Raw genomic sequence first — 15,776 nt, 5'->3', positions numbered from 1 at the left:
GTAGCCCTTGTAAGGGTCCAATAGACAAAGCTCTGTGACTGAACTGAAAAGTGACCGCTTGGCAGACATAGATGTTGGATTATGGAGCACAGGCTGGGGTTGCTTCTAATGGAGTGGAAAGCTCTCTCTCAAAATGAAGGGCTGCTTTGTTCCCCATAGACTTGGTCAAAACATTTTGGGGTCAATATTCAAACCGCCCAACTGAGGGATTTGTTGACAATGCCCAGCGGCAGTGACACTGACTTAATAGATTCAAGCATGCAAGCAAATAGCTAATTATTTACCTATTACAAGTAATTGTCTCTCATATCAAACTCTAACATTTGTCTCAAATGTTGTTGTGTATGTAAACCAGTAAGAGATACACACACACACATGCTTTAACTACTACAGGGGGTTCAGAGTTTTACCAGCAAAACATGATAACAGCCTCAGCCCTCACCGTAGATTATCCCTATTGTAGTCCAACTAGAGTAAAGACAGGGGGTTTACACATGGAGAAGACATCTGTACTGGCATCAGATGTCTGAAGGAAAGGTCCTCCTGTTCAATGTACTGGGATCAGATAAAATGACTGTACATCTGTCCCGTGGGCACGGTCAGCGGTATGAACTTTATGTGCATCCGGATAGATGTTGAAACGTGCGCTCTCCAAAGCTCAGTGAAGCAGGACATGCGAACATGAGACTGCTCTGTACTGAGTTGTACGGGCTCCAGAGGCACTCTCCAGTGAGTCCACAACAGGTAACAGAAACCAAGAACCTCGGCAGTAGGTATGGTGAGAACCGAATTGGATTGAAAGCGTTATCAGAGGAGTCGTTGCAGAGAGGGTTTAGGGGAAAGAGAAAGTGAGGTGGAAAATGTTGACTTAGCTATGAACTTAATAAAGCTTTAAGCTAACCCCCAGAGCTTCCAGGCTAAATATATTGCCCTGGAGCTGTGCCATTGGACCCTTTCACACTAGCCTGTCCAGGACCGGTCCAAATTTACTGCTGGCACTGCACAGCAAACACAAGTTCCAGAACGCAGCCCCAGGGGCTCCCCTGTCCATCTGGAGCCCTGACTTCAGACACAACACGAGATATCCCTCCCTAACCCTGCCTGCCTGGGATAGTCCACAGCCCTTAATGCCCTTCTCCCCACCTCCACTTCCATCCAAGCCTCAACCTAATTCACTGTCCATGACTTCTCTCTGATATGCCACAGTGGTTTCAAACAGACAAAAACCCAACAATCTAACAACATCTCATTTTGCCATTCTCACATGATTAGAGTAGATTAATGCCTATGAAAATAATAATTAATACTTTGTCCCAGGGTATATTATTCATTTCACTGTAGCGCTCATTAGGCTAAGGGGAAAATGATGATGAATTACAGAGTGGCAGACATGGCTACAACTCCCCAGCATCACCTGCTGCCTGCCTGCTGCCCAGGTCCACAATCCTCTGCTCTCGACTGACGTGACCCCACCAAACACTTTGCCACAAGAATGTCAATACAGAGGATAATCCCTATCTATTTCAAATAACATCCCTAGAGCTCACCATATGTTGTGTCTCGTTTCTCCCTGCCTTTTTCTGGCCATTCTCCTGTCTGATTAGGCTATATACATGAACACTGTCAGAGTTTACCTTCACCACTCTTCAACATTTGTTTTCATGAATTGTTTCTAGCCGAGTCAGGGTCTCAGAGCCATCAACATTGTTCTAGTTTTCCACGAAAGCATAAAAGATCTGCCAGGCTCAGTGGAACCCAGTTTCCTTCCCTTTCTGCTACCTTTTTTAATTTGGAATGTATTTAAGTCTCTCTCTCTGTGCCCTGACCCAAGCTCTTCAGATCTATACAGTTCAATTGCAGAATTCTTTTAATCTTTTAAACTGTGTCCCTCTCTCTTCTTTTTTGTAATTACGGAACGTACTTAGAGAGATTAATGTCCTCTCATCTGCAGATCAGCGACCTGCTACTGCTAACCCTGCTACTGCTAACCGCACTAGTGGACACATGACTCTCAGGCTACATGGGAGAAACCATGTCAGTGCAGCGAGCAGCATGCCGTTACCACACTGAGAATGGAGCACTTTAAAGTCAATCAAATCAGGTCATTCCAACTGTGTGTGGTGATGTAAAGCTAACAAAAACATGTCGATAAACATGTAGAAACTACATGGTCAAATCTGCTCTTTCTGCAAAATGACCAAAATTACTGAAAGGCATTCCAGGGATTTTACTATGGCATTTCTCATATATTTATAGGCGCCATTTAAACTTCAGCTCTCAGTTCACAGGTAGCCCGAGGCCGAGGGCTTTGTCCAAACTAGCTTTTACATGACTTTCACCTTGCCTTTGGTGGATAGATAACAAACCAAACTTTCCAAACTCACCTGGTTTTCCCCCTCTGTTTTTAAGAGTTCAAAGGGCATGAGAAAATAGCTTGCCACCGTTTACATAGCTATCTGGGGAATATATCCTCTGCCTCTCAACACCCTAACTCTTAAATCTACAAACTAAAGCATGAGCAACCTTGAGAGTGACTTATTCTCCAAGGACAATCAATAACACTTATTTTCATTCGACTGTCAGGAGCTTAATTTCTATTCTTTTCGACCATCAGTTGCAGCAATGAGTGACGACAAGTAATGGCTTGCATTTACCTCAGAGCTTAGGCCTCTGCTCTGACAGGTAATACAAAAGAATGTGCTAAGGGTGTGTAAACTGTGCAGTGTCCAACCAGCTGCTATGTCTACATCCTTATTAACAACACGTTTTAAAAAGGAAAACACTAAATCATAGGATCACATACTAGAGCCTGTGACACATAAGGTGAGGTGTCCACCCACTTTGACCTCAGTGGTGAATATGGAAGCATGACGGCCCGTTTAGCCTAATTAACCACTTTTTCTCCCTTCTCTCTCTTCCTCTCTCTCACTCTGTCGTTCTCTCTCTCTCTCTCTCTCTCTCTCTCTCTCTCTCTCTCTCTCTCTCTTTCTCGGCCACCTCTTCGAGATGCTTGACACCTCTCCCTGCCATTCTATTGAAGTTAAAGCCGCTGGCCTGGTTTCAGATTTTTTCTTCTTTTGCATGAAGTGCACGAATCTGGAAGTTCAAAGCGCATGGCGAGCTGTTTGAACCCCAGACCTCTTGATTATAGAGATGAAAGCCCCGACGACATCAGAATCAGGACACAATTAATCCTGAACAGTAGCGTTACTCCCCTGCACCACTCGTTGTTGTTGAGAGTTTTCTCTTTTTTCCCGCCCACCCTGCACTACAGCCCAGCCTTGTTTTCATCTGAGTGAGCATCCGAGCCCTGTGCCAAGGCCCTGTCACCGCTAATTCGCTAACGGACGTCAGGGTAGACGGGGACGAAGGGGCAGCTTACTTCAAAGACCAGGGTCTCATTAGTGGGTCCAGCCGCGTACAGGCTCTCTGGGTGGTTGAAAGAGCGCTGATAGTCAAACACCGTCCCACCGAACTGGAACTTTCCAGGCCAGTCCACCGTCCAGTCCCCTGTCAGATAGTACTTCTTCTTCAGGGTGCGCACAGCCAGGTAGCTGGTAGAGATCTCCATCTCCTGAACACGGATGCTCCGTGCTCCAGGTGGGATGGTCACCATGGCGTAGTATTCTGAACAGGGAGAGAAAGAGCTCATTTACCTTCTGAGAGTCAGGAAATTGATTTATTAGAGATTCATATTTTTTACAACATGGCAACACTGTCCTGGGTATATTCAAGTATTTTATTGGGATGCATTATCATCAAGACCAAACCCAAAAGTAGATTACCAGTGCAGAAAACTCCTTTCAACTAACAACTTTCCCTGGTTTTAATCTTACCTTTGTACATTGAATTACACAGTGTTTTATATAACATGATCATATGGTGCTGTGTTTTCAGTAAAGAGGTGAGACAGTAAGCTTAATTCACTGAGACAGCATAAACCATTATAACTCTCTGCAGTATACGGCTGCCCTGGTGTAACGACGCCTGCAAGCTGCCACATAAATAACTTTCCACTGTATTAGAAGCAACCCCAGCCTGTGCTCCATGACCCAACATCTAGGTCTGCCAAGCGGTCACTTTTCAGTTCAGTCACAGAGCTTTGTCTATTGGACCCTTAAAGGGCCACACACGGACACACATACATACATACACACACACACAGTGATCTTAGCCAGTTGTGAGAGTATAGTATGAGGTCTGGAGGAAGGGACTGTCTCCCCCACAGTGGCATCTGCTAGAGAATTCATCCTGTCATGTTCAGATAACTCTGCCCCAATAACACTGTGCCAGAAATGTCCTACAACAGAGCTCCCACTCTCTTGACCCGTCAGTCTTCTTGTTTGACGTACCGTTAGCTCTGTGCTGGAGGACGTACTGGCCTTTGAAGAACTTACAGGTGGAGTTGTCCCCTCTACAAACTCCACAGGCATCCAGAGTTGCCTTAGAGCCCAGGACCTGGTCACAACCCACTGGCTACAAGATGGAAGAAACAGAAGGAACTTAGATAACACAGACAGCAGCCGGGGTTCTAGATCACATTCAGTAGACTTAGATGTAGTTAATGCGTCGCTGTACATCATGTTCCTCAAATCTGCACTTTACCTCACAGGCTCCTTCGATGCACACGTCCCCTCTGTGGTCTGAGCAGGACGTCCCATCCTTGACTTTGCTGGCCATGGCAAAGAAGAAGTCAAAGTCCTCAGCGATGCAGTACAGCTTGCAGATATCCTCAGCTACAGAGGACATAGAGAAGATTTAACATGTGTTATAAACAAGATCATGGAGGTAATTCTGCACCTGTGCATTAACCAATTCCTCCTTCCCAGATGTGAGTCTCCAGGACTACATAAAGAGGACAAACCTCCGTATGGCCTCTCTCTGTCACTGGTACTCTCCATATTACAATGTGGGGCTTGGGAAAGGCCTATGGTAATGAAGGAACCGTACTCGCCAGTGGATGAGGGCAAGTTAGGAGCCAATCGATGGAGTAATGCTGAATAGTGTATTCAGGGTTCTATTGTGTTAACGATGCATGTCCACTGCAGTGCAATGTACGGACCCTCTGGGGACTGAAGGAGTAGCAGACCCTCTGGGGACTGAAGGAGTAGCAGACCCTCTAGGGCCTGAAGGAGTAGCAGACCCTCTGGGGACTGAAGGAGTAGCAGACCCTCTGGGGACTGAAGGAGTAGCAGACCCTCTGGGGACTGAAGGAGTAGCAGACCCTCTGGGGACTAAAGGAGTAGCAGACCTCTGGCACAATTCACATACGTCAGGGAGGGTAGCTTCTCCACAGATCTCACACAGTGTTACAGACATGGGTTCCCGGGTTCTACTGTACAACACACAGTCATAGTCTAATGACAGGGGTGTTACCAGCAGCATGGCAACAGCCTGGTGGCACAGGGGCATCATTATCTGACCAGCTTCAGTTTTGGGACTAAGGCTATTCAGATTCCTTCCGTTTTGCCTTAATGTCAATCTCTTCCATTACCGAGGATGTGAACCACTGAATGCATTCCAGAAGCATCTTATGGATTTCTATTTGACATTTAATGGTAGTAATTCACTTCTGTAGGCCAAGGCACTTGATTTCATGAAGTCTATTGGATTTGGTGCTTAGAGTCCAGTTCGACCAGGATAAGACTGCCCTTACCTCCTGATACCTCAGCTTGTCCTCTGAAATGGTGCCACGGTCAGACACTACAGGCTGCTCTGGGGGCTGGGCCTTAGGGAGTGTCCCTCCACAGGGGGAGAGAGAGAGAGAGAGAGGAGGGCGAGCGGTGTGGAATCACTCTACAATCACGGAGGCGACCGTTCAACTCAGGCCCCAAGAGGCTTTTCAGGATCTACTGCTTGCATCTTCATGAATCAGCGTCTCACTAAGGTAAATGGTGTGACAGCCAAACTCTCTCTATCGCTCTTTATCTCTCTCTCTCTCTCTCTCTCTCTCTCTCTCTCTCTCTCTCCCTCCTGTCTCTCTCACTCATACAGTATGTATGCTGTAGACACAGGTAAAACCTGCCTTAAGGGCTTCCTTTATAATATATTCCTTCTCCCTGAGAGAGAGCAGGTGGCTACATGTTTTCCATGTAGATTAGACTGACAGGTTATCAGCACTACCAGGCATGAGTAGACTGACACATTGATATGGTGCACACGAGGCACATTTTTGGCTTCAACATTAAAATTAGTAAACAAGGTTTGTCACAAAAGATTCAAAAAGTCATCCTAATTTGAGAGTTGAAACAGGACATAACGCTTTGATCAATCTGCAATGTTAATTAAATGCACTTTTAACAAGCTTGCACTGTATTAACAAACAGCGAATCTATAAAATCTGGCTGAATGAGGTGCATTCTAGATGGACTCTATTTGCTCATTCAACATTTACCCTGTTCCTAATTACAGGGGGAATTGAACAAATAGTTGCCATACCTTCCACCTTGGTGTAGGGCTTCCATTTGTAGTACCATCCCCTGAAGGGTTTGCTGTTGTACTCAGCACACTGCTGGGCACGGAAGTTCACTCCGCTGGGCTGGCACGGCTTTGTGTTACACAGCTGGTTGAGACGACTGGAGCCCTGGCAAAACTTCCCGTTGTGTTGTGGCCTAAAACAACAGACAATTAACCCACGTAGACTCAACACAGATGTGACATAGGTTAGGGCAGGCATTCTCTTCTCCTCACGTTCAACACAAATTACCTCAGCAGGTAAGGGTGAAGTGACTATGGAAAGATAATAAACAGCGAGTAGCAGCAGTGTACAAAACCAATCAATGTAAATAGTCCGGTGGCTTGAGAAGGGACTCAAGCCAACATTTCTAGGGCCCTGTTTTGACAGTTTCAAAGCAGAATGAAATAAATCACATTTAAGACTCAACAAGATCAAGTCAAGACAAAGTATCCGACGACAGCCTCAAAACAACACTACTACTCAGGTTAATGGGTTTTCATCCAGGTTCCCAACCACTCCTGTGAAGACAGCAGCCACAAGTATCTCCAGTCAGCCACATGAATAGAAAAGGCCTTCTGTTCTTAGGAACAACTTACCAGTGGAGGCTGTTGAGGGGAGGACGGCTCATTATTATTGGCTGGAGCGAAGCGAATTGAATGTCATCAAACACATGGAAACCACGTGTTTGATGTATTTGATACCATTCCACTCATTCCCCTCCAGCCATTACCACGAGCCCGTCCTCCCCAATTACGGTGCCACCAACCTCCTGTGGAACCTACTCACACCGTTTCCCTGTTGTGAGCCTGATAGGCTGTTTTAAAGTGGAGCGGTGCACTTCTTGGGCAGGCTTCCACTGCCTAACCTCAAAGCAAATGAATCTCCGTTAGGCTGGAGCAGAGCCAGCGTTCACTTACAGCTAAGTGAATGTGTGGATGTTGGTATTTGTGTGTGTGCTTGCGTGTTCACACATGGGGAACAGTGCGTTGTTAAATGAGAAGGAAAGTCTTCCATGATTCATTCAAGTAACTGAGTAATAAGTCTTCATTTCAAAAGCCCTGGGTAGATGGGTGTGCATTAGTAGACAGTCTGGGTTAAAATGCCAACCAAAATAGAAACAAATTAACACAACACTTGTCATAGTCACCCAGACAAGCTCTGGGAAATATTATTGGATTTCATTGGCAAGATCAAATATGTAGCTAACACAACAACATCAGCCCAGACACTAAACAGCAAAGCAAAACACAATTTAAAAAAACCCTATTTGTGGTAAAGCATAAAACCTCAAACCACTAATACCTATCAAACCACACACAGCAAAAACATGATATGTGTATTATGTTCATCAACAAAGTGGCACACATTCCATAATATATTTTACTGTCAACACTCATCTGAGCGGAGCTTACACAGAGAAATGCACGTGCTGATAACAGTGGATTGTCACAAATAAAACCTGGGTGGCAAACCTCTTTCTGGTGCGTCCCAGAGCTGCCAGAAAGGCCCAGAATGACAGGCTCTATTAAAGGTGTCTGTGTAAACCTCCTGTTTGCAGAGCGCCGCTCATTTTGTGTGCAGAGATCTGGGCCTGAGCTCCCAGTCTGATCCTAATAGGGCTTAGGAACGGAGACATACAGGCCCATATGTTAGACTGCTTATGAGGGCTGCAGACAACCAGACGTTGTCTGGTTCTAACAGGGGTTCGGGTGCTACTTGTTTCATTCTGGGAGATGAGATGCAGTAAAAGATCATTAACTACATTCAGCCGCTGGCAAATATTTTCTTGAGCGGGTGGTCAGGGGGCCGGAACATAATTACAAATCATTTGTAGACTGCAAATTGACCGCAAGAAGCCCAAACAAATATAAAATTTGACTAAAACATAATAATTTCAAACCTTGCTTACATTTTTATACCATCAAATATATCTCTCTGTTATGTGTGGGAATACTTTGGAACAGATTTCAAAAATCTAAATCACTTGGAGCTGATTTGCTGGTGTTTTTCTAGTCTTTCATGTTCAACAATTCCATTTTTTTATATATCAAAATTCCAGAAGAATTGGGGTGGCCAAATAAAATCACCCAAAACTTTTTGGATAGCTGACTACTCACTCACATGCATAAGAGGGGCTAGCAGCCAAGTTTAACTTCTTGTTATACCCTTTTTATTTTCTTCTCTCTCTCTCTCAACAGATGCTGTACCTCCAGCATCCCAGGGGGACGTTAAATCTCACTGCGACAGCAATGAGTCCAAACTTCAGTGGACTAGAGGTCATCCTGTCTGGCTAGTCATCACCTGCTCTCTCCCTTCCCCCTCCTTGTCCCCCCTTTCTCTCATCCTCCTCCCTGTCCCTCACACAGCAACCACCACTGCACAGGGTCATCTCTCTCAGGTTCCTGACCACCCCTAACCACCACTGGACCTCCTACTTTGCTGCCCTGCTTCCTCCCCAGTCACGCCACACTAGTACTCCCACCTGAATCAAAGGCCTGCTGGGACCTGGGCCTCCCTGCTGGATCACACTCCCCTCTGTGCGGTGCGGAGCCCCCAGTGAGCCCTACTGACCTCTCCCCTCAGAGCCTACTGGACCTCCCCTATGCCAGGCTGCGATTAACCCAGGGGTCTGCAACCTGATAGCGTCACAGGCTGCACACACTGTCACGCCCTGAGCTGTTTCACCTGTCTTTGTGATTGTCTCCACCCCCCCTCCAGGTGTCGCCCATCTTCCCCATTATCCCCTGTGTATTTATACCTGTGTTTTCTGTCGGTCTGTTGCGAGTTCGTCTTGTTTGTTCAAGCCTACCAGCGTTTTGTGTCTCAGCTCCTGCTTTTTCCAGTTTCTCTTTTTCTCGTCCTCCTGGTTTTTGACCCTTGCCTGTCCTGACTCTGTACCCACCCGGCTGACCACTCTGCCTGACCTGAGCCTGCCTGCCGTCCTGTACCTTGGCCTCTACTATGGATTATCGACCCCTGCCTGCCTTGACCTGTCGTTTGCATGCCCCTGTTGTTACAATAAACATTGTTACTTCACACAATCTGCAAATGGGGCTTACCTTGATACCTGATACACACTGCCAATAACTGCTGTGTTTTAGCCTTTGTAAAGCATCTTTAAGAGCCTGTCAGATGCTGTCGTGAAACAGGCAATCTGATCATCTCCGGTCCCATGCAACCTTATAAAGGGTTTTACTATCAAACACCAACCTATGTTGCCATATTTATCAAGATTGTTCATTTATTTCATCTGCCAGGTGATTGCTGTGTTCAGAGGGGGCTTCCCTCACTACAAAATTAAAATGAGACTGATAAAAAATATATATTTTACAACACCTGCAAAGATGTACGTTAGCTCGCTATCGACAGTCTCTTCAAGATGATTTGAAACTTTTGAAACTGTTTTAAAGCTCTGCAAACAAAGATATAATATTTACTTAATATAATTGCATAATACATTACATAATATGTTCTGTGGTTTTTGAGGAGAGAACATATTCTCCTAATCTGTAAACTACATGGGGATGTTACAGCCTGATAGCCAAAACAAGTGGGCAGATTGAGGGCAATCTATCTCCAGAACCACAGATTATACCAAGAGGGGGCTGCCAAAATAATCTGACAGATTGCTTAAAATAAACTCTCCTGTTCTCACGGATCAGAGCTAAAATGTGATTTAAAGGGACAAACAGATCCAACAGTCCAATGGTGAAAGGGAAAACACTGTGCTCAGAATGGAGTTACTGTAGATATGATTCTAATACTGTAATGGACCACAAACTGTCAGAAACACAGAAAGTAGTCAGCAGAGAAGTAAAGTATCATTTATATTAGATTTTTTTATTTAACTTGTCAAGTCAAGTTAAAAACAAATTATTATTTACACGACGGCCAAATCCTAACGATGCTGGGCTAATTGTGCACCGCCCTATGGGGCTCCCAATCACAGCCGGATGTGATACAGCCTGGATTTGAACCAGGGACTGTAGTGACACCTCTTGCACTAAGATGCAGTGCCTTAGACCGCTGCGCCACTCAGGAGCCCTAAAAGGGCAATGATATCATAAATATCATTGCTCCATACTGTATAGATGTAGGATATTAATTTGAGCCAGTTTGCTATAGCAGGAAAATAATCCTGCAGCAAGAGGAAATGTAAACTATTATGTGGATTATAATTAATGGACATTTGTGTAGGGGTGGATGCATTTTTCGTAAGGGAACATTTTTAAGTGGAAATTATAAACTTCAGAGGCCTTTTTAAACATCAAATACACTACAAGTTTTACATTTCCTGCACTGCAGAAAAGTTATCCTGCAAAAGGGTGATCAAATTAAGATCATGTAGGTCCTGTAGGTAAACTAACAATTTTAGGTCATGATTCGCCATGACTCCCAATTCGCAACATCAACCAGGATTTAGTGGTTGCTTCTTACTAAAAAGACATCTTAAATGCCCCAAAACATTTTTAATCAACATGACTCTTAAAGTGGATTATACTTCTACAGCTCCATGTATGGTCTGTCTGCTAATCACTGACTGTATAATGTGCATCATTATACAGTCAGTATCATTATACATCATGAGGGTCTGTCTGCGTCTGGCTCTCTCTCTCCCCAGGCTGGTCCAAGCTGGATTAAGTGAACAATCAGGTACAGCAGACAGGACAGCACCTCACCAATGCCAGTCCTCCAACACACATGGCTTGTTGACTGGACAGACTGTTGGGGGAGAGGGAGAAGTAGTTTCCAACTCTCTGCTGAGCCACTACATCCAATCCAATTGAGGGTTCCCACTTGTGGGATTTTGTATTTGTCTTGCTTTTGACTGCATGTATTGATTTGAGGTACCAGTAAAAGCCATTGTGACGTTACGCCATTAACGAAAAGAGACATACGTAAGTGAGGAAGGTAAGGTGGACTTCCCATGCCACATGGTTTACACACAGTGACAGCATAGGAACACCTGTGCCAGGGAAGGTTACTCTATCATGCCTGTGCTGAGAGGAGAGGTCCTCCATCAACCTGCTGCAACTGCTGGGAGGAAACACCTGGGCTTACACCATCACACACGCACGAGCGCGCACGCACACACACTCACTCACACAAACAGACACACACACTAAACTGTCCTGGAAATCATATCTGCCATTACATTTCTAAATCATAGTCTTATTGAATTACATTTCTCGATCATAGTCTAATTAGTGTGGCTAACAGATCATCATATTCATCAATATTATGGAACAAAGAAATCAGTGTTCTCAACACACTGGAAAGGTTTGAGTTGAGGTCTTCAATATCATTGATGCAATCAAAGTGGTTGAGTGCCTGGATGTTATCCAATAGGCATGATCACATCCCATCCTGCAAGACACAAACCTGAGAACAAGCCAGATGCTAAGAAATCTAAGCCACCTGTCCATCAATAATGTCCCTCCTTCTTTCAGCTCCTTGTCCTTTTCTGAAGCAGCCAAGCCCTCCAAAGCCAAACATGCCCTCAGAGGGAGTCGTAATCTCAAATTAATCCAGAATCTTCTTGAGCTTTCACATCAATCTGACTACTAGTGGGTGTACCAGGCAACAAGCACACAAAGCCTGACATCAATCAGACGTATTATGAGAACAATCTAGCAAAGAGATAATTATTTTACCTTTATTTAACTAGGCAAGTCAGTTAAGATCAAATTCTTATTTACAACAATGGCCTACCCCAGCCAAACCCTAACGACACTGGGCCAATTGTGCGCCGCCCTATGGGAGTCTCAATCACGGCTGGTTGTGATACAGCCTGGAATCGAACCAGGGCCTTAGACCACTGCACCACTTGGGAGCCCCCAAGTGCACAGAAGATCTGACAAACTAATATGGACCTGAGAATTGAATCTAGTGTTGGGGCATTTGTGTGCTACGTCTCTATATTTACTTGTGTGTGTCCGTGTTCAGTGTCTGCCTCGACTGTGACTGCTTGAAGAAGAAGAGGTTCGTGTTTCCTAGGGAAGTCAGAAGATTGGACGAGTAGCTTGAGGCAGAGCATTGAGTAACACCATGGGCTGAGCAGGTTAAACTGGCATGAGAGAGAACCCTTTAATCTGGCCTGCTGTCTGTTTGTAGACTGACAGATAATAGCGTTTAATGGGCTGACAGCCAACTGGCAGGCAGGCCACGCTCTCAGGTGCTCAGTTAGTAAGTCAGGGGGAGCTGACTGGGAGGAAGGCCATGTTTACCTGTCCAAATCCAACCCTCTTCTGTTTGCACAGAGCAGACACACTGTATGTGGAACTCTTCATGTGTTCTATGGTAGTGCTGGTAGAGACTTAGCGAAGACAAGCAACAGTTGAGGTAAAATGTGGCTAATCATGCCTCAAGCTCATCTATCCATCAGCCGTCTTGTATGGAGCGTTACCTCTGCTAGACAAGGTAAAGTGCCTCAAAAGAGGGAGGAGTAACTATCACAGTAATAATCCTCTCTGGGGTATTACCAGGGGTTCTTGAGTTCACCCAGTGCAAATCTAGGCTTGTTATGGTAGGGGAGAGTGGGGTAAGTTGAGCCAAAGGGGTAAGTTAAGCCAACATACACAACATAAATAATTTGACCAAATATTTAGGAAGAGGTCATAATTTTATGGAGTCAAATTAGGTCCAAAAAAACGGATTTTCACCAAGTCAAATGAATTTGGTGTGTTAGATGTTTCAAGTAGATCATTTTAAGATTGTTCTATACAGCAGTTGGGGTCTCTATAAGTGTGAATATGAGGTCCTAAACCTAGCATGAAAGTGCATCCTTGTAGCTTTGTGGGCTAATATAGTCAAAATGTTTGTCTTGGGGTAAATTGAGCCAATGGCCATTGGGTAAGTTGAGCCAATGGTTGAGCCAAGAGCAAGTTGAGCAAATGTAAGTATTTTCATTACAGGCGTAATGCAAGGCATTATCGCTGGGATATGAGGTAACAACAGGTCCTGACCTATGTTAATTTGTAGATGGCTTAACCTACCCTGTCCCATGGCTCAACTTACCTCATCCCTGGGGTAAGTTCGGCCAAGATACCACTTTTTTGGGACAAGCTTTGTTTTAAAAACTGTAATTTTTACATGAATTCGGATTATTTACAGGGATACACAACATCCTAAAATATATGTAGATATCTTTGTTAAAAATAATACCATATTTCCCTTGACAAAGTGATACCAAACGTAAAAAATTGCTCAATTTACCCCACTCTCCCTTAGTAGGCTATGCATAAAAAGAGCCCAGAGTGAGATTCTAAATCAGTAGTGAACTCTTATGACCCCACCCGACCCCCTAGTATGACTAACAGTACTGTACCTGGGGCTGGTGCAGGATCGCTCCCTGTACATCACCCCTCCCCCACAGGTCCTGGAACAGTCCGACCACTCCAACCATCCTGACCACTGACCGTTAACAGCTCTCGGACCGTGGTCACCATACTTCACACACTGGCCTCGCCGACACCACTGTTGAGAGAGAGAGAGAGAGAGAGAGAGAGAGAGAGAGAGAGAGAGAGAGAGATGAGGGCGGGGTGGAGAGGAAAAACTAGAGTTAGTATCGGTGGTAGGATCTTTGGCTTGCCCCAGTGCTGAGGTTCCTGGTTTGGGTGAATGCCCAGCACCACACCTGGAGACCTAGGTCTATCTGAGCCAAACCACACACTCACACACATCACCACCTTTCTTTCTCTCCCAATATCATCTTTCACTGTGGAAAAAGAATAGGAGCCTTGTGTCCTTATGGGACATTTAACAATGCACAAAACGCTCCTGCAGGTGTGTGCATATGTGGATTTGTGAGTGAACCTGTCTTTTGTGCCTGGGCCTTGGACATTTGTGTAAGCGTTCCTGTGTGTTTTTACATCTGTGTGTGTTTGAAAGTGTGTTATGCTGAATGATAATGTTAGAGGGAAATCCCTGTCTCCTCCCATCCCGTTCACGATGGGCAACATTGCCATGGAAACAGATGGTACACTTACCATGTCAGTCCCACAGCTGGTGCCCTCGGCAGCGGGCATGAACTTGGTCTCACACCGGTGACCTGTCCTGTGGCACCACAGTGACTTACAGATGTCCTGCCGAGTGACCAGAAACACCAAACAGTGAGTCCAGCATCTGCCTCCCCTCATCAGAACACCACCACTACACCACCAACACCCCACTGCCATGGTTACACACAATAATCCCCCATTTCCAAAAAACCTGTCAAAACGAATCATTGTATTCCCTGAAACACGCTATTCATGTATCTTTTATTTCTTCCCACAATGCAGTATGTATGGAGAGATGATGCATTGGGAGCCAGGCAGTGGACCTGTGCCACGCTGGCGTGCCGCCCGATTGCATCTGGCAGACAGCTAGCGAGACCGGGGTTGTGAGAGAGCTGGTCCCCCCGTGCTAATCTAGCTCTGCAGCAGACTGACTGAGCTAGTGTGCCACGGCCAGCCATAAGAGCAGAGCACGCGGCTAATTAGCTCTCCTCTGCACCGTGCGAAACGACCGCAGAATCCCAACAGGGGGAAGAAACACGGGGAGGCAAACATCCCAAATCCTTGTTAATTAAGATGTAGAGTCACCTACGTCGAGGTTCAGGAGACGGATTCAAACTTAGGGCTGGGGTTCAGGAGAACACAAAAGGTTGTATGGGGGATATACAATGGAGCAGGCTATACCATGAGCACTAATCCTACAGATGGACTGGTGTGGATGTTGATTTCCCACACACAACCTCCTTTTCTTGACCCGTTCCTTATTCATGCTGGATTTGCATGTCAATGCATTTCTTGTTGAATGTATTATAGTGGAAGCTTATAGAGGCCCATTCCCTTAGGGTTGTGTTCAAGTCTGTTGGACCCGTTTTGAATACTGTAATTGGAGATTAAATATGGCTGTTTTAGACAGAATGGTTTGTCCCAGAAAGATCATGCAAATTAAATAATACTGGTTTTAAACCCTGCCTAGTTTTCCCAGTAGCACCCTTGTCAGGCAGTTTCATGCAACCCAGTAACGAATGTGCCTATCAGTGTCAGGTACCTTGACAAAGTCCAGGTTGCAAAGTTTAGCCTTGGAGCCAAACTGCCACTTGCACTGTGTGTCAGCATCATAGAGCTGACCTGGGAGCTGCTCTGGGTATTTATACTGCCCAATCTGCCTGGGCTCATCCACCAGACACGATGCTTGAGCTGTTCTGTGGAATAAAACCAAAAAACACTGAACAATCAGACAGGGACCTAGAATGAAAGACTCCTAAACACGAACAGGTGCATGAGAACCACACTACATCATTACATGCATAGCAGCCATATCAGGG

General features: G+C 45.3%; 1 protein-coding gene across 1 annotated transcript in view; it reads right to left on the bottom strand.

Moving 5' to 3' along the window:
• The window catches only part of LOC106587290 (A disintegrin and metalloproteinase with thrombospondin motifs 18), a 49,141-nt gene that overhangs the window by 15,710 nt on the left and 17,655 nt on the right, over positions 1–15,776 (bottom strand). Inside the window, exons 10-16 of the mRNA XM_014175539.3 lie at positions 15,500–15,653; positions 14,446–14,541; positions 13,785–13,933; positions 6,439–6,611; positions 4,606–4,736; positions 4,353–4,476; positions 3,383–3,627 (exon numbers count right to left, since the gene is read on the bottom strand). Coding sequence (XP_014031014.2) covers positions 3,383–3,627; positions 4,353–4,476; positions 4,606–4,736; positions 6,439–6,611; positions 13,785–13,933; positions 14,446–14,541; positions 15,500–15,653 — 1,072 coding nt within the window. The remainder of the gene's footprint in view (positions 1–3,382; positions 3,628–4,352; positions 4,477–4,605; positions 4,737–6,438; positions 6,612–13,784; positions 13,934–14,445; positions 14,542–15,499; positions 15,654–15,776) is intronic.

This window comes from Salmo salar, chromosome 26 (assembly GCF_965601325.2).
Source record: "Salmo salar chromosome 26, fSalSal1, whole genome shotgun sequence".
Classification (NCBI taxonomy): domain Eukaryota; kingdom Metazoa; phylum Chordata; class Actinopteri; order Salmoniformes; family Salmonidae; genus Salmo; species Salmo salar.
The sequence above is the reverse complement of the archived record's forward strand: the minus strand, read 5'-3'. Positions and strand labels throughout refer to the sequence as shown.